This window comes from Crocodylus porosus, unplaced genomic scaffold (genome assembly GCF_001723895.1).
Source record: "Crocodylus porosus isolate Cpor-Errol unplaced genomic scaffold, CroPor_comp1, whole genome shotgun sequence".
Taxonomy (NCBI): domain Eukaryota; kingdom Metazoa; phylum Chordata; order Crocodylia; family Crocodylidae; genus Crocodylus; species Crocodylus porosus.
In genome coordinates, this window is record NW_017728934.1 from 2,474,367 (window position 1) to 2,495,486 (window position 21,120).

At 50.2% G+C, this 21,120-nt stretch overlaps 1 protein-coding gene across 2 annotated transcripts in view; it reads left to right on the forward strand.

Moving 5' to 3' along the window:
- SORT1 (sortilin 1) overlaps positions 1–21,120 on the forward strand; it is a 42,419-nt gene that overhangs the window by 11,488 nt on the left and 9,811 nt on the right. Inside the window, exons 2-14 of one of the 2 annotated variants that reach the window (XM_019546289.1) lie at positions 3,749–3,808; positions 6,685–6,758; positions 7,812–7,914; positions 8,433–8,597; positions 9,417–9,490; positions 10,601–10,650; positions 11,706–11,836; positions 12,170–12,314; positions 14,317–14,472; positions 16,547–16,653; positions 17,526–17,628; positions 17,868–18,036; positions 19,102–19,292. In XM_019546289.1, the coding sequence (XP_019401834.1) occupies positions 3,749–3,808; positions 6,685–6,758; positions 7,812–7,914; positions 8,433–8,597; positions 9,417–9,490; positions 10,601–10,650; positions 11,706–11,836; positions 12,170–12,314; positions 14,317–14,472; positions 16,547–16,653; positions 17,526–17,628; positions 17,868–18,036; positions 19,102–19,292 (1,528 nt within the window). The remainder of the gene's footprint in view (positions 1–3,748; positions 3,809–6,684; positions 6,759–7,811; positions 7,915–8,432; positions 8,598–9,416; positions 9,491–10,600; positions 10,651–11,705; positions 11,837–12,169; positions 12,315–14,316; positions 14,473–16,546; positions 16,654–17,525; positions 17,629–17,867; positions 18,037–19,101; positions 19,293–21,120) is intronic. The other variant, XM_019546290.1, reaches the window with a different exon arrangement.

Genomic DNA, 21,120 nt, shown 5'->3' on the forward strand with positions numbered 1-21,120 from the left:
CGTGTGCAGGCAGCAAGTGCAGCTGCGCAGGCTGGATCCTCTTTCCCAAGTCTTGCAGCTTCTGCTACCCATCTGCAGCTTCACTCCAGAGCACCTGCAGCCCTTATACCGCTGCTCCTCAACGTGTTGGCTTGGCCCTGAACAGTACACTCCTGCCCAGGGTCTTTGGCTGTGTCCCAGCTTCTTGCATCTCAGTGGCTCAAGCACAAATATCTTGGGCAAGAGAAACCTCAGTGTTGCTTAATTTGTGCTGGTTTTTCTTTTTTTTTTCCTCTTTGCCTTCTGTTTCTTGGTCTCCAGCAGAGTTTTCCTCCCCTATTACTTCTCAGGTAGGCTGCTGCCTTGGTTCTCTGACTTCTGAAAGTCCTAGCTGTGAGCTGTATGCTTTTTGAATAATCTCCCTCCTCAAGTACTGCAAACAGCTCTGTCATCTTCCAAAAATCCCCACCGCCTGTGCTAAAGTGCATGACATTTGGCAACTTCCTACAACCGCCAAGAAGTAAGATTACAACGTGTCTCCAGCTCCATCCTCATGTTGGTCTGCTTCAGACTAGCCCATGCTCCTAGTGCAGTGACTCTCGGTCAGGATGTCACGGCACCCTGGTGTCTTGAGATCTTTACAGGGGTGCTACAGGGCACTAGGCGACATTAGTGCTGGTAGGTGTGCAACCAGTTCACAAGACAAGCGCAGAGATTTCAAACAGGAATTCATAGTGTTAAAAGCACTCTGACCTGCTGCGGTCTGTCTGAATTCTTTACAACAGAACCGCTGTCCTAGCAGGCTGGATTTCATTAAGGAGCTTGTCAGCTCTTCCCTTTGCTCACATAGCAGTAAGTCCCTGTGGTCCCCGCTGTTGCTGTGAAATCCTTCCTGGTAGCCTCCCCATGTCTCCTTCCTTTTTCAGCTCTCCCAGAAGCCTGCCTGCCTTTCATAGTTTGGAACAGCTCAGTAATTGTGTTGGCACTGCCCCCGCCTGAGGTTCCCGGGTAGACGCCTCCTTTCAGAAACATCGTTCTGTACCTCCCCATGCTGCCACCTATGCAGCTTCATTGGTCCAAAGCTACTAGACAACACGAGTGGTAATGCTGTTGTAGAAATCCAGCTAGCAGGTACTTGAGCTCAAAAGGAAATCTTGACTCAGGCCGGAGGAGTATTGCCATGGGGACTGTCTCTCTGACCTTGCCTGTAGAAGAAAGGAATTTGTGTTGCCAGCTGCACAGGTATACTGGAGCCACCCAGTTCCAAGAGGGAGGAGTTTCTCTGCTCATAACTCAGGAGCCCAGTTGTTTTTTGGCTCAGAACAATGGCTGACTCATGAACGTTCAGGGCACAGGTGCTGGCTGAGTTGTAATGGAGAGGCTCAGATCTTCGTGAGAATGTGAATAGAGCACAGCTTAATTGAGGCACTCTGAAACAGCAGGGCAGGGCAGGGCATTTATGGAGGGTATTGTGTGCTCTAGATGATATCTGTACTGCTGGCTTCCTCCTTTGCACCACTGCTGCCCTGGTTGGCCACGTCCCTGTACAGTCAGGTGGCTGGCTGGCTTAGTCTCTCTGGGACATTGTGTCTGCCCATCCCAATGCATAACACAGGCGAGGACTTGGACCCTGCCCGGGGGGGTGTCTGGGTGCTTGACAGGAGCTGCGAGGAATACAGGCAGTTGGCAAGCACAATAGCACAGCTCCACGCCTGGCTGTTTTGCTCTGGCATCTGTGCGATTAAAGCACTCAGCCTGGTTTCACAGCTCCGCAAGTGCACTCAGACCTGCTGTCGGGCGACATGGGCCTTGTCCTCTTCTCTTCCTAGCTATGTGCAGCAGGATCAGTGGGGAAGGAGCCCAGCCCCATTTAACCTTCAGCCCTAGCACTTCCCCTTGTTCCCCTTCTTAACTGCAAACAGGACTCCTCCACTTGCTGCCAGGGCACTCCCTGCTGAGCAGCATGTTAATACAAACCCGTGAATGGGGGGGAGATCTGGGAGCAGCCTGTGCTGCATAGTGTCAGGTTCTCCCAGGGCAGGATTACCAAAGATGATTTGGGGCATCTGCTGAGGCAAGACATGTGGGGCCTATGGAGCTCTGCTTTAGCAGTGACATATGGTTAGGTGAGGATGACTGCACTGGACAAGCACGTTCACTTCAGCTCCATTGCTAGGCTTTTCCCGAACTGCCAAATGAACATATTGGTGGGCATCCAGGTGGGAAAGAAAAAGCCATGGATGGCTGCAGAGCTCGGGGAGAAGTGCAGGCTGTGGAACTTGTGCATGTGTCTCAGCAGCCAGCCCTTTTAGGGCCTGAAAGCACTGCTTGAGTGAAAGGCTGAGGTTCAGCAGTGATTGTAGACCTCTTAGTTTACTGGCTGCTGGTCTCACACTGGCTGTTCATGAAGATTTTCCTAAGGTCTCTGCTGAAACTGTGCTCTGTGCTCTCCACCACAGACTCCCTCTTACTACCTAAGGGAAGTGGGTGTATGGAGAGAGATGAGGCCCAGGGGTCATGCCCAGGAGACTTCAGCAGTGAGACTGGATGGAGCTTTTGGGGTGTTGTCATTTTTGGCACACAGGGAAGTCCCATGGGGGTTCCAGCAATATTTCACATAACGGTGTGTCAGTGAAGCCACTGGAGAGAGCAGGAAGCAAGAAATAGTCCTTAGAGGATTGTCTGTGATAATCGTATAGGCTAGGGACAGACGTTGCACATAAACTGGTTTAAGTAATCAGAAACTGGTTTAAACCTATAACAGAAGAGAAGTTCAGTGCACATATACCAGTTTCAAAATGGCTGAAACTGGTTTAAGATAAACCTGGTTGAATGTAGTATCAGACTTAACTGATTTGCGTCAAACCAGTTTATGAAACTTCTGTCCCAGGCTCCTTCCTGGTTCAAGTTAAATCACAGTCCCCCTGCATGCTTTGCAGCCCTGGCCTGGTGCTGTGCTGTCTGCTTCAGCAGAGAAGGGTTGTGGGGGGCAGAGGTAGCGACTGTCCTCCTTCCCCCCAGGCAAATCCTGGCTGGGATCTGGGGCGAGGGAGAGGAGTCAAACTTCCTTTCCCTTGCCCTGTTAAAAACTTACTGCTGGCTGCAGTTGTGGACTACAAAACCCAGAGGCACCTGGAAGCAGGAAGAAGAAGTGATGAGCAACCCTGCAGAGTCCTGCTGTTGTGATTCTGGATTGCAAATCCCAGAGACCTTGGGGGCAGCAGGAAGAGGAAGTGAACACACAGCCCTTGCTGGCTGTGGGTCACAGAGGCGTGCTGTAGCACTCCCGGCTTCTAGCATGAGCCCCTGCAGGCATATGGCTCCGTTTCCTGAATCAGAAGTCAATGTCTATCCAGTTGTTTCTCAGTTTAATCTCTGCATTTTAGACTAACCTGCAAAGACTGAACTGATTCAGCCTCAGGCTTTTTGACTGTCTGTACTTAGCCACAAAGTCAGGGGCAGTTGCACAGGGAGCACCTATGCCATGATGAGAGGCAGGAAAATTCCAGTGGGTTAGGCAAGTCTTTGTGGATTTCTGTTGCGCGGTGCTTGCACAGCACGTTACCTCCCCCCCACTCAAGATGGGGCAGGGTGGGGGGGTCATCACTGCCCTGGGTTGAAGTGACTTCTGGATGAGGCATTTAAGGGGGAGGGTCCTGTCCACAAGGCATGTTGCCTCACTGGTGAGAGGACAAAGGGTTGATATTTATTATCTGATCAGGAGTGGAAAGTGCAGCAGTTTGAATGACTTCTCTCTCTTTCCTTCCAGTGTGTCTTTGATGATCTCAGCGGCTCAGTATCACTCTCCTGGGTTGGGGACAGCACTGGAGTAAGTAATGCGTTAGATACAAATGAGCTTAAAAGGCACCTACCAGTTAACTACCCAGTGGTAGAGATTGGATAAGCTGGTAGGACAGCTTGGAATTGGTGTTCCCCGATAGTCTTCTGCTGGAGCGTTTCTGAAAATGAGACACTTGCAACAGCATCTGCATGTGCAGGGTCAGTCCTTTTTGGCCATATCCCCAGTGAGGGCAGACCTAATGCAGCTTGGCACTGATGTATTAACATCAGAAGCAGACACGGTCAAAGCAGTGCAGCTATCCAGTGTGGCTGCAATTCTGGTATAAAGCTGCTGGAATTGGGAGACTGTTTGCATCCAGGGACAAGCATGAACACCTATTAAGCCAATATGACTGCACCCCAGCAAGTCAACCTGGCATAATATGACTAGCTGGGATGCAGACATTACTTTCTGCCCCTTGTCACTATTATTTTCCAAACCAATTTAGTTAAGACCAGCCTAACAATCCCTTCCGTAGAAACCGCTGCGAGCTCCCAGGGGATTGTTTTAGCAATGATTGTGTTTGGAGTCATCAGAAAAGGGCTTGAAAGGACCATCGACCAGCCCCCTGCAGGGGGCAGGATCATCCTGCAAAAAGTGTTTTTCTGATGTGCAGTTGAAAACTTCCAGCGAAAGAGTCTACAGTCTCTCTAGGTGTCTGTTCCAGGGCGTAACCATTCTTGTAGGTGCCAAAGAGCTTTAATTTAGGGGTTTTTTTTATTTTACAGGTAACCACCCTTGTAGGTTCAAAGGGCTTGCCACACCAGAAACCAGCAGTGTTTTTCCTGCCTTATGCTGTAAAGTGCTGCAACCACTGATTTCAAGCCCTGCTGTTAGCAAGTCCTGTGCCATCCAAAACCTCAGATACAAATATCTTAATGTTATAGGATGCCCTGCAAACCCTCTGCTACGTTCTACCTAGGGTGAGAACAAGATCATGAAAGAGATGGTGGTCCTGTTGCTTAATGGATGACAGGAAATGGTCAGCTTCATTACCACGGAGTTGGAGCCAAAGATCCATCTAACTGTACCAAGCCTGCGGCCCTCTGCCCTGGTATGAAATGGCTGTCAGTTCAGCAGTATGCAGACCTCTGGAGCTGTGCAGGGATAAGAGTTTTTGTAGCAGTGCCATTGCTTGAGGTAGACCTTCTGCTATACCAGGAAAAAACAGTGAGGCCCCTTGACACCTCAGGATGGCCTGACTGCCTGTGCGATTCACGGCACAGCTTGCAAAGCTCACACCATCCACAGAGAATGGTGGTTCTGCATTATATTCCCATATAACTGGCATTCACTGTAAGGCTGTGAATGCAGGGTAACTGAGCTGCTGCCAGGTAGCATCAGGTGTTTGGGGGTGAGGGTGTGTCTTTGTAAACATGACAAGGTGGTGGCTTTTCCAACAGCTGTAATTACCTCTGTGCATTGCACTGCGGGGCTGTCAACAGTTTAAAGGCACTCTGCATTCCTGTAGGCTCTAGCAGAGAGGGGAACTGCTGAGGCAGCCACCTTTCTCAGACCTGTAGTCCAGTCTGCTGTGCCACAGGTGATGTCAACTGTTGCACAGCACCTTGGAGACTAAAGCACCAGGGCTGAAATTCTTGGAGCCCCAGGTTCAAATCCACAGTAGTGGCAGCTCTGCTAGTAGAAGCTGACAGGCTGATAAGACCTGGAGCCTCCAGGGGTGGTCTGGCGTGGATGGATGTCAGAGGCTTGTTTACCCACCTAAAGCCTGAGCAGAATTTCCCTCCTTCCCTGCCTCTATCAGAGTTGTCTGTTGGTTTGGTGCCTTTTCCCCAGCAGTGGCTGAATCCGTCTATAAAGCATGCTTAATGCAAAACTGGATGGGACCATCTGGGTCACTGAGTCCTGCCTCTGCAATTGTAGGTAATCCTGTGATAAAAGTTAAGGCCAGAAGGGTCCCCAAGAACTGCTCCAGCCCCTACCCCACTCCACCCCACAAGCCGTAAAGCACCTTTCTAACAAATGAGGATCCTTAGTACAGAAAGACCCTTGGGATTGAGTTACTATAGGCACTCATCTAATCCCATTGTCAGGCAAAGGTGCCTATACATTTCATATTTGTTACATTTGATACCAACACTCAGCATATTACTGCTTTGAAGACAATAGGGGCATTTGGTCCTTGAGAAACTTGGCAACCTGGTTTGAGCCCATAGCTTGCATTTAGAGTTAGCTGAACATTAGATGGTGTCCAGCAGATGGGTCACATGTGATAGGGGAAGTGTCCCAAATAGACTCTGGCTACCTCAACAAGGACAAATCTACAGGGTTGTTGATTCTGTTGTTAAAGATCTTTGACAGAAGACAGGGTTGGGGCAGAAGGTAGGTGAAAGTGCAAGGTAACTACCAAGTACAGATGGGTGTAGGGGTAAATCTAGTGAAGTTTTGTTGTAGCACCAAGGCCAATGGCTGCATTGTCCACCTTGCTTGGTGTTCTCAGGGGATTCTTCCATTAGGCCTTCCACAGACTCGATTCTTTGGGCATTTATAAACATACCTTTTTGTCCTGAGATGTGCTGGAGATCTGGCGGGTCAGAGCAGACTCGATTAATCAAGTCTGCTTCTCATGCAAGCTGACGTGCGCTGCATTGCACCACATGCAGTTTTATAAGTGGCGAAATGCATGTCAGCATGCAGTAAATGGTGGCAGTGTGCTTTTGAACTAAAACACCTCCAACCTGACGTAGTTCAAAAGCGCTCTGCCACCATTTTCTCAGCCCTGATGTGCATTTCAACACTTGCACAACTGTATGCACAGCAGCGCTGGGCGCATTTAAAAGTGCCCGGTGCTGTGGCACAAGCATGCGTACAAACGTCCTTTGGTTCTCTTTGTTTGTCTCCAGGTGATTCTTGTCCTGACCACGTTCCAGGTACCTCTGGTGATTGTGAGTTTCGGGCAGTCCAAGCTCTACAGGAGGTGAGACCCATGATGTTCAGTAGGTTGATTTGGTTTTGTGGACCTTGCTTCATTGGGGAGTTACATTCTTCGATTATCAGATATGAGTCTGCAGTTCTCCCATTTATTGGAAGTCAGCTGGCTGCACCCAGCGCAGGAGGGGCCAGAAGCAGACTGACTTGCTTACAGGTTCAGTTAGCCTTCCTAGGCGGTAGTAGTGGAGAACTTCTAAGCCACCATTTAATTGCCGTGCTTCTTGAGCCTGCGGAGTACGGGTCTGCTGGTGAAGTGCAGAGCCAGAAGTAATCATTGGGTGCCCAAGCATGCCCAGCATCTGCTTCTCTGCTTGAGAAATGTACAGCTGAGGCCCTGCCTAGCCCAGGGGAGCTGGGAGTGTGCTGAAGGGTGACCTGGAAAGCCAGGCATAGCTCTGGCAATTGTGAAAGCTGAGTCTCCAGTTGCTGTTCTGGTTTGATAATGTATCACGTACTCAGGATTCTCTTCTTGTACCCAGGAGGACCTTGCCCACTCGTGGACAGAGCGGGCCCTTTGTGAATGTGCCCAGGGCCTGGGTGTTTCCATTCAGATCATTAACTCACCTCTACCAGATGGTGCCCCAGTTCTTTTGGGGCACATGCAGCTGGTGCCTGTATCTTTCCCAAAGGTCTTTTCACTGATGTAAAGGACTGTGAGGCCCCTTGGAGACCAAAATTCCCAGCTGAGGTTTTCTGTCAGTGGGGTAAATGCCTATTTTTATAGGGGGAAGCAAATGAGTTGGGGCTGAAGGCTGAGCAGTTGACTTCCTTGGCTTGCCCTGGTCCTGGGTTGCTGGCAGTCTCCTCCCCAGCTGGAGTGTAGATCTTTGGGAAGTGTGCACCATGAAAAGCTGCAATTCTTTCCCTGCCATCTGTCTTTCCAATGGCTGCAGTGAACAGCTACTTGGAAGTGCCCCAGAACATCCTTCCTATGAGGCTCCTGAATCCCAGCAGTGGCCTTTGCAGTGACCCTGGCACCATGCTGCATACCAAGGTGACTTCTAGCATTGTTACCATTTCTTTTTTTCCTTCTGCTCAGTGAGGACTATGGAAAAAAGTTCCAGGACATCACGCACCTCATTAACAACACGTTCATCCGGACAGAGTTTGGGATAGCCATTGGACCAGAAAATTCGGGGAAGGTAGGATGATAGGTTATCCACTCCCCTGCCAATTAATTTATGCTGCATTTGAGTCAGTGGGGAGGCAGGGGAGCAGCCTGGCTTTACAATGGAGGCTTCGTTCATGCTGGATTGTAACGTGTTTCTGTTTTAGGGGTAGGCTGAAACGTTGGTTTTGAGTGGGCTGCTCTTACTAGTGTTCTGCACCCTGGGTCCTGTTCCCAGCACTGCAGACATGCCAGGAGAGCTGGGGCAAAATGCTTCATGTCTATTTACCGCACTTTTCCCACTCTGTAAAATGTGGGTAACTCCTCTCTCAGGGCCCTGAGAAGCCTTTGGAGATCTGCTGCTCTGGAAACCACATTATAATTGTAGGGCAAGGGATTTCTGGGTAAATCTGAGTTGCATGAAGCTCTTTTCTTAGAGCAGGTTAATTCAGCTCTTGCCTTCTGCTCTGCCTGTGGGCTGTGCCATGTCACGGATGCTGTGGCAGCAAAGGTGAAGGTGTTGACCGCATTCCCTCCTTTTTCCATGTTCAGGTGATTCTGACAGGGGACGTGTCTGGTGGGAGCCGCGGAGGGAAGATCTTCAGATCATCTGATTTTGCCAAGAACTTTGTCGAGACGGATCTCCCTTTCCACCCACTGACTCAGATCACCTACCACCCCCAGAACTCGGATTACCTGCTGGCCCTCAGCACTGAAGTAAGAGATAGGGGCAGAAAGCTGGGAACATGTTCCTCTCTGCTTCCTTGTAGTAGTAACTAAAGAACCCACAAACCACATTGTCAGACTCTTTAGTGACATCTTGTGGTATTGCATGGTCTTCCACGGTGGGGAAAATAAGTTAGCTGCAGTGGCCCTACCACTCTAGTTTTATTGGTCGCAACATCTACCTGTTCAAACTGGAAACTGAGAGTGTATTGTTTACAGGGACCATTGTGGTCTTCATAGATTTCATAGACATTAGGGCTGGAAGGGACCTCACAAGATCATCAGGTCCAGCCCCCTGCCTAAGGGGCAGGAAGTTAGCTGGGGTCAAATCATGCCACCAAGATAAGCCTCCAAGCATTTCTTAAAGTTATCCAGAGTAGGTGCTTGCACCACTTCTGGGGGCAGTCTATTCTAGACTCTGGAGACTCGGATGGTAAAGGAGTTTTTCCTTATGTCCGGTCTAAAGCGGCATTCCAGCAGTTTGTGACTTAGACCTGGGGTGTCCTGGTGAACAGACGCCCTCCCAGTTCCTGATGCACACCCCTTGTATACTTATAGGCAGCCACCAAGTCACCCCTGAGCCTTCGCTTCTCCAGGCTGAAGAGTCCCATGCCTCTCCTCATAAGGCCTGTTCTCTTGACCTCTAATCATGCGTGTGGCTCTCCTCTGGACTCTCTCAAACTTCTCCACATCCTTAGTCTTATATTTCACTGTTCTCAAGTGTTCCATCTTCAGGCCCGATATGAACTGAAGTTTTCAGAGGTAGCTCAGTCAGTAGCGATCAATCTTTCTCGATTCTGACTTTTTCAGAATGGCCTCTGGGTGTCAAAGAACTTTGGGGAAAGCTGGGAAGAACTCCACAAAGCTGTTTGTCTGGCAAAATGGTGAGTAGCCAAACAGCAGGTGGGTGATCCATGTTGTTGGCTCTTTTTCCCCACACTGGTCTTAACTTTTATTATCAAATCTCCCACTCAGATGCTTAATCCTGACGTTGGTTGCATAATTGGAGCTCTTCATGCTGATTCTTGGCCCCAGCGAGTGAGCTTCTGTTTGGAGGCTTTACTGAAGGACACCATAACTGGTTCTGAGAGAAAGTCACAAGCAGCCCAAAGGCTTGGGAGATTTGTGTACTGAGCACAGATGTGATGAAACTCCCATTTCTTTCACAGAGCACATAGACTTTCTATGTGTAATCCAAGACCATATCCAAATATTTTAAGCTGAATTTGTCTGTTCTGGAGCCTCCTGTGCCCTTTTGTCTGACACTTCCTGGGATTATTTCAGTGCACATTTAAATTAAGTGTATGACTGAATGCAAATCTTAGGCAGTCTTCAAAAGCCTTTAAAAAGAAAAAAGCACTTGTACCACCACTTTGTAATGTCAAGTACTCCTACGGATGCCCAGAGTGTAGTGGCATGCCTAACTGTTTTCCCTTAGGGTTTATCTGTAGATATAGGGAGCACTTCCGACAAAAGAGCCTTGTTGAATACCACAATTTGCTTAGCCTCCTTGAGTTTGAACCCTTCCAAATAAGCAGTATCAGTAAGCTTTCTGTTTGTAGACATAGTCACAGAGCTTTTTGGGGGGGTCAAGCAGCATAGTGGTGTAGAAATCTGGGTTTGGGCGCCATGAGTATGGGAGGCGTCAGCCCTATGTCTGGTAAAGAAGATTTTCATCACATGACTTGCCTGTACCTGGTCACGCAGTGCTACAGTGGATAACCTGGGGGAGGCTGCTGTATGCAGTCTGTACCTGGGGATGTTCCCTGTATTTCTGAACAAAAATACTCCATCTCCAAAAGGAGCTGGAGTGATTCATCCCGTGGAGGTGCGTGTTGTAAAATCCCAGGTCTACACTGTCCATGGAAACTGTTCTGTAATGAATGCCTATACTAGAGTTTGATTGTGCCATGTTCCCTCTTGTTAAAAGCCCCCCATAAATGAATCACCTGTGCCATGTCTAAACACAGTCTTTGTTGTCCCTCTGTTTCTAGGGGAGCTAACACCACCATCTTCTTTACCACCTACCTGAATGGCTCCTGCAGTAAGTATTCCCTGATTTAATCCAGAATCGTATGGCACTTGAGAGTCTTAACCTCTTGGTCTGTGTGAGCCTATAGACTCAAAGGAATCTTCCTTCAGTTTCATATCCTGCTAAGATCTTAATAAACCTTCAGTTGTTCCTCACTGGTTCATTTATGCAACGAGCTAAGAACAGCTCTGAATTGCCCCAAACAAAAAATGGCTAATCTGTGTCTAAAGCATGTCATTTGGAAACTTGTATTTCAGTGTCCCTTTCCTATCAGGCTCTGTGTGCAAAGTGATTTAATCTGTAATTCAAATAATAACTTATGCACATCATGTAGAAATATCAGTTTAGTCTAAACAGCTCTTTCATAGGCCAAAACATCCAGAGAACTGTGCAGGGTGATGGAAAACAATGTGACATGAAACAGATATAATGCAAACACCCTTGTGAAACAGTTTAAAGAGAAACAGGTCAGATATGGAGGAGCAGGTGAGGGAAGAATTTGGAGCAAAAAGTGCTCCTGGGCAGGTTGTGGGACTGCATTTGGGTCTTAAGCTGAGGAGGGATGCATGTTTACAGGACCTTCAATAGTGGATGGATGGATGGATGCTTAGATGTTATAACTTGCCTTCCAGAGACCTGCTTGCTGCCAGCCTGAGATGTGATTGGCCTGCAGGCAAAGCTAGCTTGTTGCAGGCTGCAATTCAGAAGTTCAGTGTGTCTGTGGTTTTAAGTAGAGCACGTCTGCTGTGAGTTTCCACAAGACCAGTGGACATTGGAATTCCTGCTGTCCAGCAGGCTGAGATGGCTCTGGCAATGCAAGGCATGAGTCCTGCTAGTAACAGGTGCCAGGATGAAAATCTGTGCCCCAGAGCAGACATTGGAGTTCAGTGGCTCAGGATGTGGATCTATCCTGAGGGTGGAAGTGGGAGGGGTGGTATGTGTGGCAGTGTGTACATTGGTCTGTTTAAGAGGACTCATCACTTCCCTGCCTTGGTCTCAGTTTAGGACTGCAGCACCTTGATCCTTTTGTTCGCAGCTACTATTTTAATTCATGATTCCTTCTTAAGAAGCTGACCTCGGATTACTGGAGCTGAAGAAAACATCTGACTTTGGCAAGGTTTTCAAGACCATTGGAACAAGGATCTACTCCTTTGGCCTGGGGGGCCGCTTCCTCTTCGCTTCTGTGATGACAGAGAAGGTATGAGGTTCTTTTCTTCTTCTTGCTGGCTCTTGCAGCAGGAGCCGTCTGTGTTGTTGGGAGGCTATAACCATTCTGTAGGTTTGTGAGCGTGGCTGTACAAGAACGAGGCTGAGCCTTACAGAGCTGGAAAGAGGCAGGACTAACAGAGTACATGGTTTTCTAATTGCTTGTCCCAGTCCAGCACCCCATCAGGTTATGGGGATGTATTTTTCCCCCATCGTCTCTTCTTGCCTTTGTGGTATATCTTGGATGCTGATGCAGAGGAACTAATATGCAGTGAAGTGGTGCTACCGTTGCCAGTGGTTTATAAGCAATATCCTTTCCTTCCAGGGTGGTACAAGGAGGATTCATGTCTCGCTTGACCAAGGCGAGACCTGGAATATGGCGCAGCTACCCTCGGTGGGCCAGGAGCAGTTCTACTCCATCCTGGCAGCTAATGATGATATGGTCTTTATGCATGTAGATGAGCGTGGAGGTAAGGGCTGCAGAGGAGAGCAGAGTGGGCTGTGCTAGTTTTTGGCAAAATAGCACATCTCTTGACCCCAGCGTTCTTTTCTGCCCACGGCAGGGGGTCAGACTTGATGATGTGCTCAGGTCTCTTCCGACCCTACCTATTATGAAACCATGTCAAACAGGAGGGGATTGTTGTGTGAAGGCTGTGGTGTTCTGAGCAGAGATTTACTAGCTGTAGAGGCCTAAGCGTTCCAAGTCTGGATCGCACCTCAAACCCCCGTCTAAGCTTTAAAGTACAGAAGCAATCAGATGACCTAACTCCTGCCCTGCCCCCCCAGCTGACCCTTCTGCTGCACCCAACCATTGTGTCTTCTATGAAAGATACTCGCCTTTGGGGTAGACTGATAACGGTGTCTCTGCAACCCTATGCTGCATAATCAGTTTGCAGAGTCCAAGAGCTCAGGAGAATGCGGTGTGTCTTGGAAAAAGGGTATTCAAGCCACCTTGTGTGTAGGCTGCTTATTTCTTGGTATGTACCTTAAGTCTCTTACTCTGGAAACATCAGCCTCATATCTGTGCTGTGTCATTCAGCACATTATTTCTACAGTGGAACCTGCTCTGTGAATCCTGCCATTGCGAATTTGGTTGTTTTTGAGGAAGAGATGGGTTGTTTTTTTTTTTCTGTACATCATCTTATGGCCTTGGAGAATGAGAAAGTGAAGGAAATACAGGTGCCCTTTGGTTTAAATTCCACAGTGCAATCTAGCAGCAACCAAAGCAGTCCAGCTAGATCACAAATCAACTTCTGGAGTTGCTGATGCAGTCAAGGTATATTGCTGGAAAACGGGACCCTTCTGACAGAGGGGCAGAATTAAGGTTGCAGAGGTCACCTTAATTTTGAATTTCTGGTCTTTCTACTGCTTGTGAGGCATTCTGAGAAGTGTGCTATTATCTGTTACTATTACAGTGCTAAAGCCTGCCAAACCATGTAGCTGTGTCCCCACCTATTCTCAGATCAGGAGGAGAGCTCCAGGGGCTAGAAGCCTATTTCCCTCTCTGTCTTTCCTGTGCAGCACTGTCCTCCCTGCCAGACAGCCACATACATCAGGGCAAATTGCTTAGCTGTTGCATGCGAAATGTTTCAATTTCACCTCAAAACCAATCCCCAGGAAAATTGCTTGAGGGCAGCTGGAAAAATAAATTGCAGTCGAGCCCCAAAAGCTTGAAATGAGCATAATCTCAACTCCCTCCCACTGTATGGTGCCCAGACTTGCCAGGAAAATCTGTCCCTGGCTCTCAAGCATATCAGTGAAAGCCTGCTGAGTTGCTTTGGGTATGGCAAAACTAAAGCAGTAGGGATCAGTTTTTCGGTCTCTGGCAGGGCCTTTATTATGAGGACTTCTCAAAGGCACGATTGCATTTGTACAGTGTTAGTATCCGAATGCCCCATAACCTTGACAGATTTACCCTCGCACACCCCTGGGAGGGAGGGCAGTGCTCTTCCCATTGACCAGATGAGGGAGTGAGGTCGTAGGACTGATTTGTCCACAGGTCTCGCACTCATGACCTTGGGCATGTCCAACATTGACCCCAGGTCTTGGGGTTCCTCAGCTGGCACCCTTCCTACTGAGCTTTCCTGCTTTGTAACACACTGTCCACAACACCAGCCTGCAGCACTAGCAAAGTCCCTAGTTCCTGACACTCCCTTCCACCTGAATTTTGCAGCCTGGGGACCAGTTCATGCCTCCTGACAGTGAGACTCTGACCCAAACCCCTCCCCAGTCTTCCAGATTCCTGGAGACCCCACAGATCAGAAGGCTGGGTCCACATGTCCTGTCCTCCCTGAAATGATGGGTCAGTGACTGGCTTGTCTCTGGAGCATGGAAACTTTAGGCTGGGTGTGACCTGGGAACTTCCCAGGCCTCCTGCTAGCCTTGGTCACGGTGGTTACTGTAGGGGTGCAGGACTGTGGGTGTTCCATCAGCCTGCTTCTCATCCTGAACTGCGTGCTGCATGTCTTGTAGAGACTGGCTACGGCACAATCTATACCTCAGACGATCGGGGCATCGTGTATTCCAAGTCCCTTGAGCGGCATCTCTACACAACTACTGGAGGGGAAACGGACTTCATCAACGTGACCTCGCTGCGCGGCATCTACATCACCAGCGTGCTCTCAGAGGGTGAGTGCATGCGACTGCTGTCTGGAGCGGGACAGGCTGCAGCAGAGCACTGCAAGCCAGGAAAGAACTTGGGATGGAAGCAGAGCTCTCCCCGTGGGCTAGCTTAGAGGCAAAGCCTTTTTCCTTCAACACCTGAAAAACCTTGTAGAGACCCTGGCAGACTGGGGCTACTGAGGTCCAGGAAAGCCAGGACTTGTCTCGTGACTGAGGTCCCTTGTGTTTGCCTGGATTTGCTAGAACCCACCATACCTGGGTGGACTGCTCAAGGATGACCCCTTGTGTCTGGCTTCTAGTACTGGATGCATTTTGCAGCTCCTGTTTGCTTCTGGAGTCAGTGGGAGGGCCCTGGTCCTGTTCACAAGGAAAGCAGTATTTAGCTCCCTCAGCTCCAAGACTGTTTTCTTGCCCCTTGCTCTGCTTTTCCAGTGGGACTGATATCTTACCAAAACATCTTTCCCCTTCAACCCTGGGCATCAACCAACCTATGCACAGTGCATGCAGCATTGGCACTCATGGCATTATGCAGCTACATAGCTGCTGTCTGCCCCCATGGGGCAGTGCAGGCGTGAGAGAGAGCTCAGAGGAGACCTCATGAGAGGAATTCTATCCCCTGTTTGCCTCGAGATGAGAGTTTGCCAGCTGCCAGAGTGATGTTCCTAGGCACTTGCATGCAGGTTGCACTTCTCTTACCCCTGCACTGTGAGCATGAGTGTGTGCATGTAGGTTGAGCATGTGCAGTAGGCAATGCAGTGGTTGGGCAGTCGCATGGCTACGTATGTGCCTGTTCTGGATGTGCGTGTGTGTGTGTATAAGTAACAGCAATGTGGTTGGTCAGAAGCCTACAACTAACAGATTCTAGATGCCAGAGAAGGGTCAGCCCGTGCTTTGTCGCCAGTAGCTGAATAATTAGGCATTTGCCCAGGAGACCAGGGTTCTAGGCTTCTTTTGCCCCAAGGAGTCTGGTTTTACAGGACGGTGCTCCAGCCACCATGCCACAAGTCAGACATTATCCAGACCTCTTTCCCACCCCTGCACAGCTAAGAGAGGAAGATGCGTGAGGTCAGGAAGAAATGAGTAAGGGTGTGCGACTCAGTGAGATGCTTCCTGGCATGGATAAGAGAAACCCTAGCCTAGTTCTAGCCTGGACCCATTCTCCCAGTAGAGCAAAAACTGCGCTGCTCTCCATCTGTTTAATCCAGTGGAGCAGAGGAGCTGGACCCGATGATCTCACGAGGTCCCTTCCAGCCCTAAACTTCTGTGAATTGCTGTTAAATGCAGGGGGGGCTAGTGCCTCAGCTAAATGCAGGAGGGTTCTCCCCTCCCCCCAACTTTTCACCTGGACTCGGGTATGTACGTGTCTGCTTTGCCGTAGCATATATACACGTTTATGCATCCATGGTGCAGGGGGAAGTGCCCCAAACAGCCAGAAACATGGCTAGAAAACTCTTGTTTAGAGGCACAAAGGGAAACAGAATCCCACTGCGCGTGTGATCACGTTGGCAGCTGAAATGCCGCCTTTATGCAGGAAGGGAGGCAATAGCAGCCATGCAAGGTAACATGATGAACAGATGGTGTAACTGTTCCACCAAGACACATTGTGCTTTGTAAAGTGGAGCACTGAGGGGCACGAGCTGGCTTTAATAACAACAACAACACTTGAAATGTGGATGCTTGTGTTTTGGGTGAGGGTAGTTCTTCTATCTCCTGGCCAACCTGAAGGGATAATTTCTGGAGCTTTGTAAATGTCTATTGTTGAGCTATTACAGTGCGCCAGTTTTCGGAGTCCTGCTGTAGGCTGAAAGACCTTACTTGGGTCTGTCTCATGACTGGAGAGACAGAATCAGCGTCGGGGGCAGGAACACTCTGGGCCTGGGAAGACGGCACAGCAGAAATAAATGTGTCAGCTGCGAGTGAGAGCTCAGCTGTGCCTTCTGCGACACCCAGGCTGCCTGCGCATTTCAAGGGGGTGGTGTGTGTGCCTGCTGTACAGATGTCTGGTGGAAGCTGCATAGGAGTAAGGCACGTGGCATATAGTCTTGACAGTCTCATCCCTGCTGCACCTTTCTCCCCTCAGACAATTCCATCCAGTCAGTGATCACTTTTGATCGTGGTGGCGAGTGGGTGCCCCTGCGGAAGCCTCAAAACACCACCTGCGACTCCACTGCAAAGAACAAAGAGGAGGTTGGTCCTTCCAAGATCTCTGCCAGCCTGTAGGGGTGATCTTGCTAATCATGGGGTAGGGGAGAAATTCTGTCCTGCTCGGACTTGGAGCTGGCACTGGCCGCATCTCCGCTGCAGACGGTAGCACTAGGCTGGGGGGCAGACTATCGGCTAGTGGCAGACCTGGAGTGGTGAGTGCTGTGCAACACAAGTCTGGCTGCCTCAGGCAGGTGCCATCTGGTACTCTGCTTCTGCTGCCTTTACACTGTGCTGCTGTCTGTGGTATAGACGTATGTCAGCTGATGAGATTTTGGCTTTGCCTTTGAAGACCAGGTTGGTTCTTGTCTGGGTTCAAAGGACTTGTTCCTTTGTCAGAGTAGCAGCCCAGCGTTAGACCTAGATGTGACAAATAGAAATTCAGCAAAATGTCTGTTCAGTTTATTCTCATCCCACCAGACAGATGTGTTGCCAGATTAAGATAACAAGTAAAGTTAGCAAAAGTTTGGAATATGTAATCATCCTGGCATCTTTGGGTGGGGGCTGCCTTTCCTATGCGTGCAGGCTGTCTAGCCTGATTGGGCATTAATAAAAATAGCAGTAGCAGGAAACGGCTCTGGGGCTAACTCCATGCCTACCTCTGCTCCAGGAAGGAAAATGTGCACAAGCATGGTGATCTGGTCACTGTTCACTTGCAAGGTGTTAGCACACCAGTCCCTGGCTCTGCTTTAGTTGAGTGGTTCCAGCTTGGGAGCAAAGCTTAGGAGAGCTGTGCTGAGCCTCTGTGATCCAAGGGGCTGGTCTCAGAGCTCTGCTGGTTGGAATGTGCTGGGGAGAGGCTGCCTCGTGTGTTGTCTGGCCCCCTACACTGGATTCTCTCCTGTTTTTGTATACAGTGCAGTCTTCACATCCACGCTTCCTACAGCATCTCCCAGAAACTGAATGTGCCCATGGTACCGCTCTCTGAACCAAATGCTGTTGGCATAATCATCGCTCATGGTAATGAATTGCATGGGAAGGGGAAGTGGGAGGGCAAGTGCCACGGGGATTGTGTGGGCAAGGAGGAGGGAGCTTGCTTGCCAGCCAGAGGCCCAAAAGATGGGATCTGCAGCAGGCCTACCCTTTCGGAAAGTTGCTCATTCTTTTATAGAGTGTGGCGGGACAGGGAGAAGAAATGCGTTGCATCCTGCTCCATGGGGAGTGACCTTTCATATCTTGGTGTGGGTGCTGTGTCACAGGCAGCGTGGGAGATGCCATCTCCGTGATGAGCCCGGACGTTTACATATCGGATGACGGGGGCTATACCTGGGCCCGCATGCTGGAGGGACCCCATCACTATGCCATCTTGGACTCTGGGGGCATCATCGTTGCCATTGAGCATAGCAGCCAGCCAATCAATGTGATTAAGTATGCATGAGCTCCACACTGCTACAGTTTTTGGGGGAGAGGGTGGCTGGAAGGGGAGGAGGAGGAGAGGATTCGGTGGGGAGGGGAACCCTCTGGTTCCTGAAAGCTCTGGCAAGCTGTAAGGACAGTTCTGTCCGTGCTGCTTGAATCTGAAGGAGACACTGGGTCATCTTGGTCTTCCTGTTACTCCTCCCGCACCGTAGCGTTGTAAAGGAAACTCAGTTCTTCTAGAGCAGTGGTTCCCAGCATTTTTTTTTTTTTTTTACTGTGGCCCAGCAGGAATGGGACGAGGTGCACAGAGCTGGCTGCCTCCCTCCTGGGGCTCCCCCACTTTAACCCCAAAAGCTCAGCTGTGACCCCAGAAGCTGCTCACTTGGGCAGACAGATGGGGGTCCAAGCGGGGGGCTTGTGCCATGACCCGGCAGCCAATTCACCATAGGCCCAATACCAGACTGTGGCCCCGTGGTTGGGAACCTTTGTTCTAGAGCAGTGACTCTCAACCAGTGTGCCATGGCACCCTGGGGTGCTGTGAGATTGTGTGAAAGGTGCCATGAAGTATGAGGAAGTAAGGGAGGTATTAGGAGACAAGCAGATAAACTAAACAGAAAAGAGGCTTGTCTCTGCCTGGATGATCCCCTGCCCCTGCTGCCAGGCTGCTCTGCAAGGGAGTAAGCACTGTAATCTATAAATATTTTTTTGAGACTGGGTGCCACTCAATTCACCAAAGTCATAGAGGAGGGCTCAAGTCCAAAAAGGTTTAGAACCACTGGTCTAGAGCAATCAAGGTTATTGAGACGGGGAGGCAACCTCTTCTTCTGGATAGAGGTTCATTTGATGCTAGTCTCTGCCTTGTTGCTAGTAGTTTTTTGAGCACTTACAGCAGTAGGTCCTGTCTGCAAGCCAAGTGGTGTGTGGCCTATGTACTCCTTCATGCCTCAGCCTCTGAATGCAGTGTGGGGGTCACAGAAGGTTCCATCAGGCCTCTCTGACTTGCTGCTCTCTTGTAGGTGGTTGTATGAACTCTTTGATAATTTGGGTTCCTTATTGTAAGTCTTGTCTGCCTAGGTTCTCCACAGATGAAGGGCAATGCTGGTACAAGTACACATTCTCCAAGGAGCCCATCTTCTTCACTGGACTAGCATCTGAACCAGGAGCCAGGTCTATGAATGTCAGTGTCTGGGGCTTCAGAGGGAGCTTCCTGTCTCGCAAATGGGTCTCCTATACCATTGATTTCGCTGACCTCCTTGTCAGGAGCTGTGAGTCTCTCTTGCCTCCTTCCTTTCCATGCAGGGACACAGGTGCTGAAGGGCTGCCTGCTTTTGAGGGGCAAAGTGGAGGAACTGAGCTGAATGTGAATTGGTGGGGAATGACCAAAATGGGCCAAGGAATATGATGTGGGGATTTCAGCAGGGAATGTCTTGGGCTGCTGTGCAGGGACTGTGCTCCCTGAGCAGATTGGGTGCATGAGGGACACCAGTTCTGTACAGACCCTCAGTCAAACCACTGCTGACAAAAGCACTCTGGATGTCCCTGCTTATTTATTTATTTAGTGAATACAAAGCTGTGAAGCCAAGAAATAGCCTCCTTGTTAGCTGATGTCCCTGCTGGGTTCTGTAGAGGCCATTTCATGGGCAGGGCAAGGCGAGTGTGTGCAGCCAGATCGGTGCTTCTGAACCACAGCCGCTCCGAATGGTTCTGGCTGTATCTGTCCATCCAGTACAAAACTCTGCAGCTGACAACACAGCATGGGCTGGCATGCAGCTGGCTGCCTAAACCTGCAGGTGGCTGGAGCCCGCCTCTGGAGTTGACACTGGGACCTAGAGAGGACAGTGTCAGCAGAAGCCAGTCCACTGCTGCTTGGTTTAGAACAGGGGTGGGCAATTATTTGGGTTGGAGGGCCACTCAGGCAGTTTTGGTGAGTTGTTGCAGGCTGGGCCAGCACCCCCACCCCGCAACAGCTGACTAAAACTCCCTAAGCTGAGGGTCACACTTCGCTGTCTCTCCCCTTATCCTGCCCAAAACTGTAGCAGGGCACCCCAATTCCCACCCCGACCCAGAACATGCCAGCCGCATCTCCAACTTACAGCGGCACCCATCCTTCGTGCCGGAAGCAGCCCTGGGCAGGTGCCAGCATCAGCTGTGGACGTGGCTGGCAGGGTCTGGGTGGGGATCAGGTCACCCACCCGGGTCCGTAGCTGTCACTGCTGTTCTAGCACTGGGGGGAAAGCAGTCTCACCCTCCTACCCAGTGTAAGGGGAACCAGCCCCGCCTGCCCTGCTCTGGCCCGCAGGCTATATTTTGCCCATCCTGGTTTAAAAACAGGCCATGTGTTCTCCAGAGCCCCAGGCCATCTCCCACCCTTCTGCACCCCAGAACTCCCAACCCAACAGCAAATGCCTTTGCCGCCCCCCCCCCCACCCCCAACCCTGCCTGTGGTGCAGCTGTTTTGTTCTACTGAGAGCATAAAAACCAAACCAAGCCAGACGTTCTTGCCAGGAGTCCCTGGGCCTCTGTGCTCAAGGGAAGTTTTCACAGACAGGTAGGGTTGGAAAGGGCCTTCAGAGGTCATCTAGGTCAGCACCATGCATGATGCAGGATCATCACGTCTGAAGGCTGTTTCATAGTTTCTAGGGTCGGAAGTGACCTGAGCAGATCATCTAGTCCGACCCCCTGCCATGGCAGGAAAGAGCACTGGGGTCAAACGACCCCAGCAAGGTGTTCATCCAGCCTCCTCTTAAACACCCCCGGGGTAGGAGCCTGCACCACTTCTCTTGGAAGTCGGTTCCAGACCCTAGCCTCTCTGACCGTGAAGTAGCACCTCCTGATATCTAACCTAAACCTACCCTCTGCCAGCTTGTGACCGTTCATCTTGGAGTCAGTGATGACCCCAAGATCCTTTTCCGCCTCCGTGCTGGCAAGAGGGGTGTTCCCTAACCTGTAGGTATGGTGCCGGTTGTTCCTCCCGAGGTGCATCACCTTGCACTTGTCTGTGTTGAAACCCATCCTATTCTTGTCCACCCACCCTTGTAACCTGTCTAGGTCTGATTGTAGCCTGTTGCATCCTTCCAGTGTGCCCACGACCCC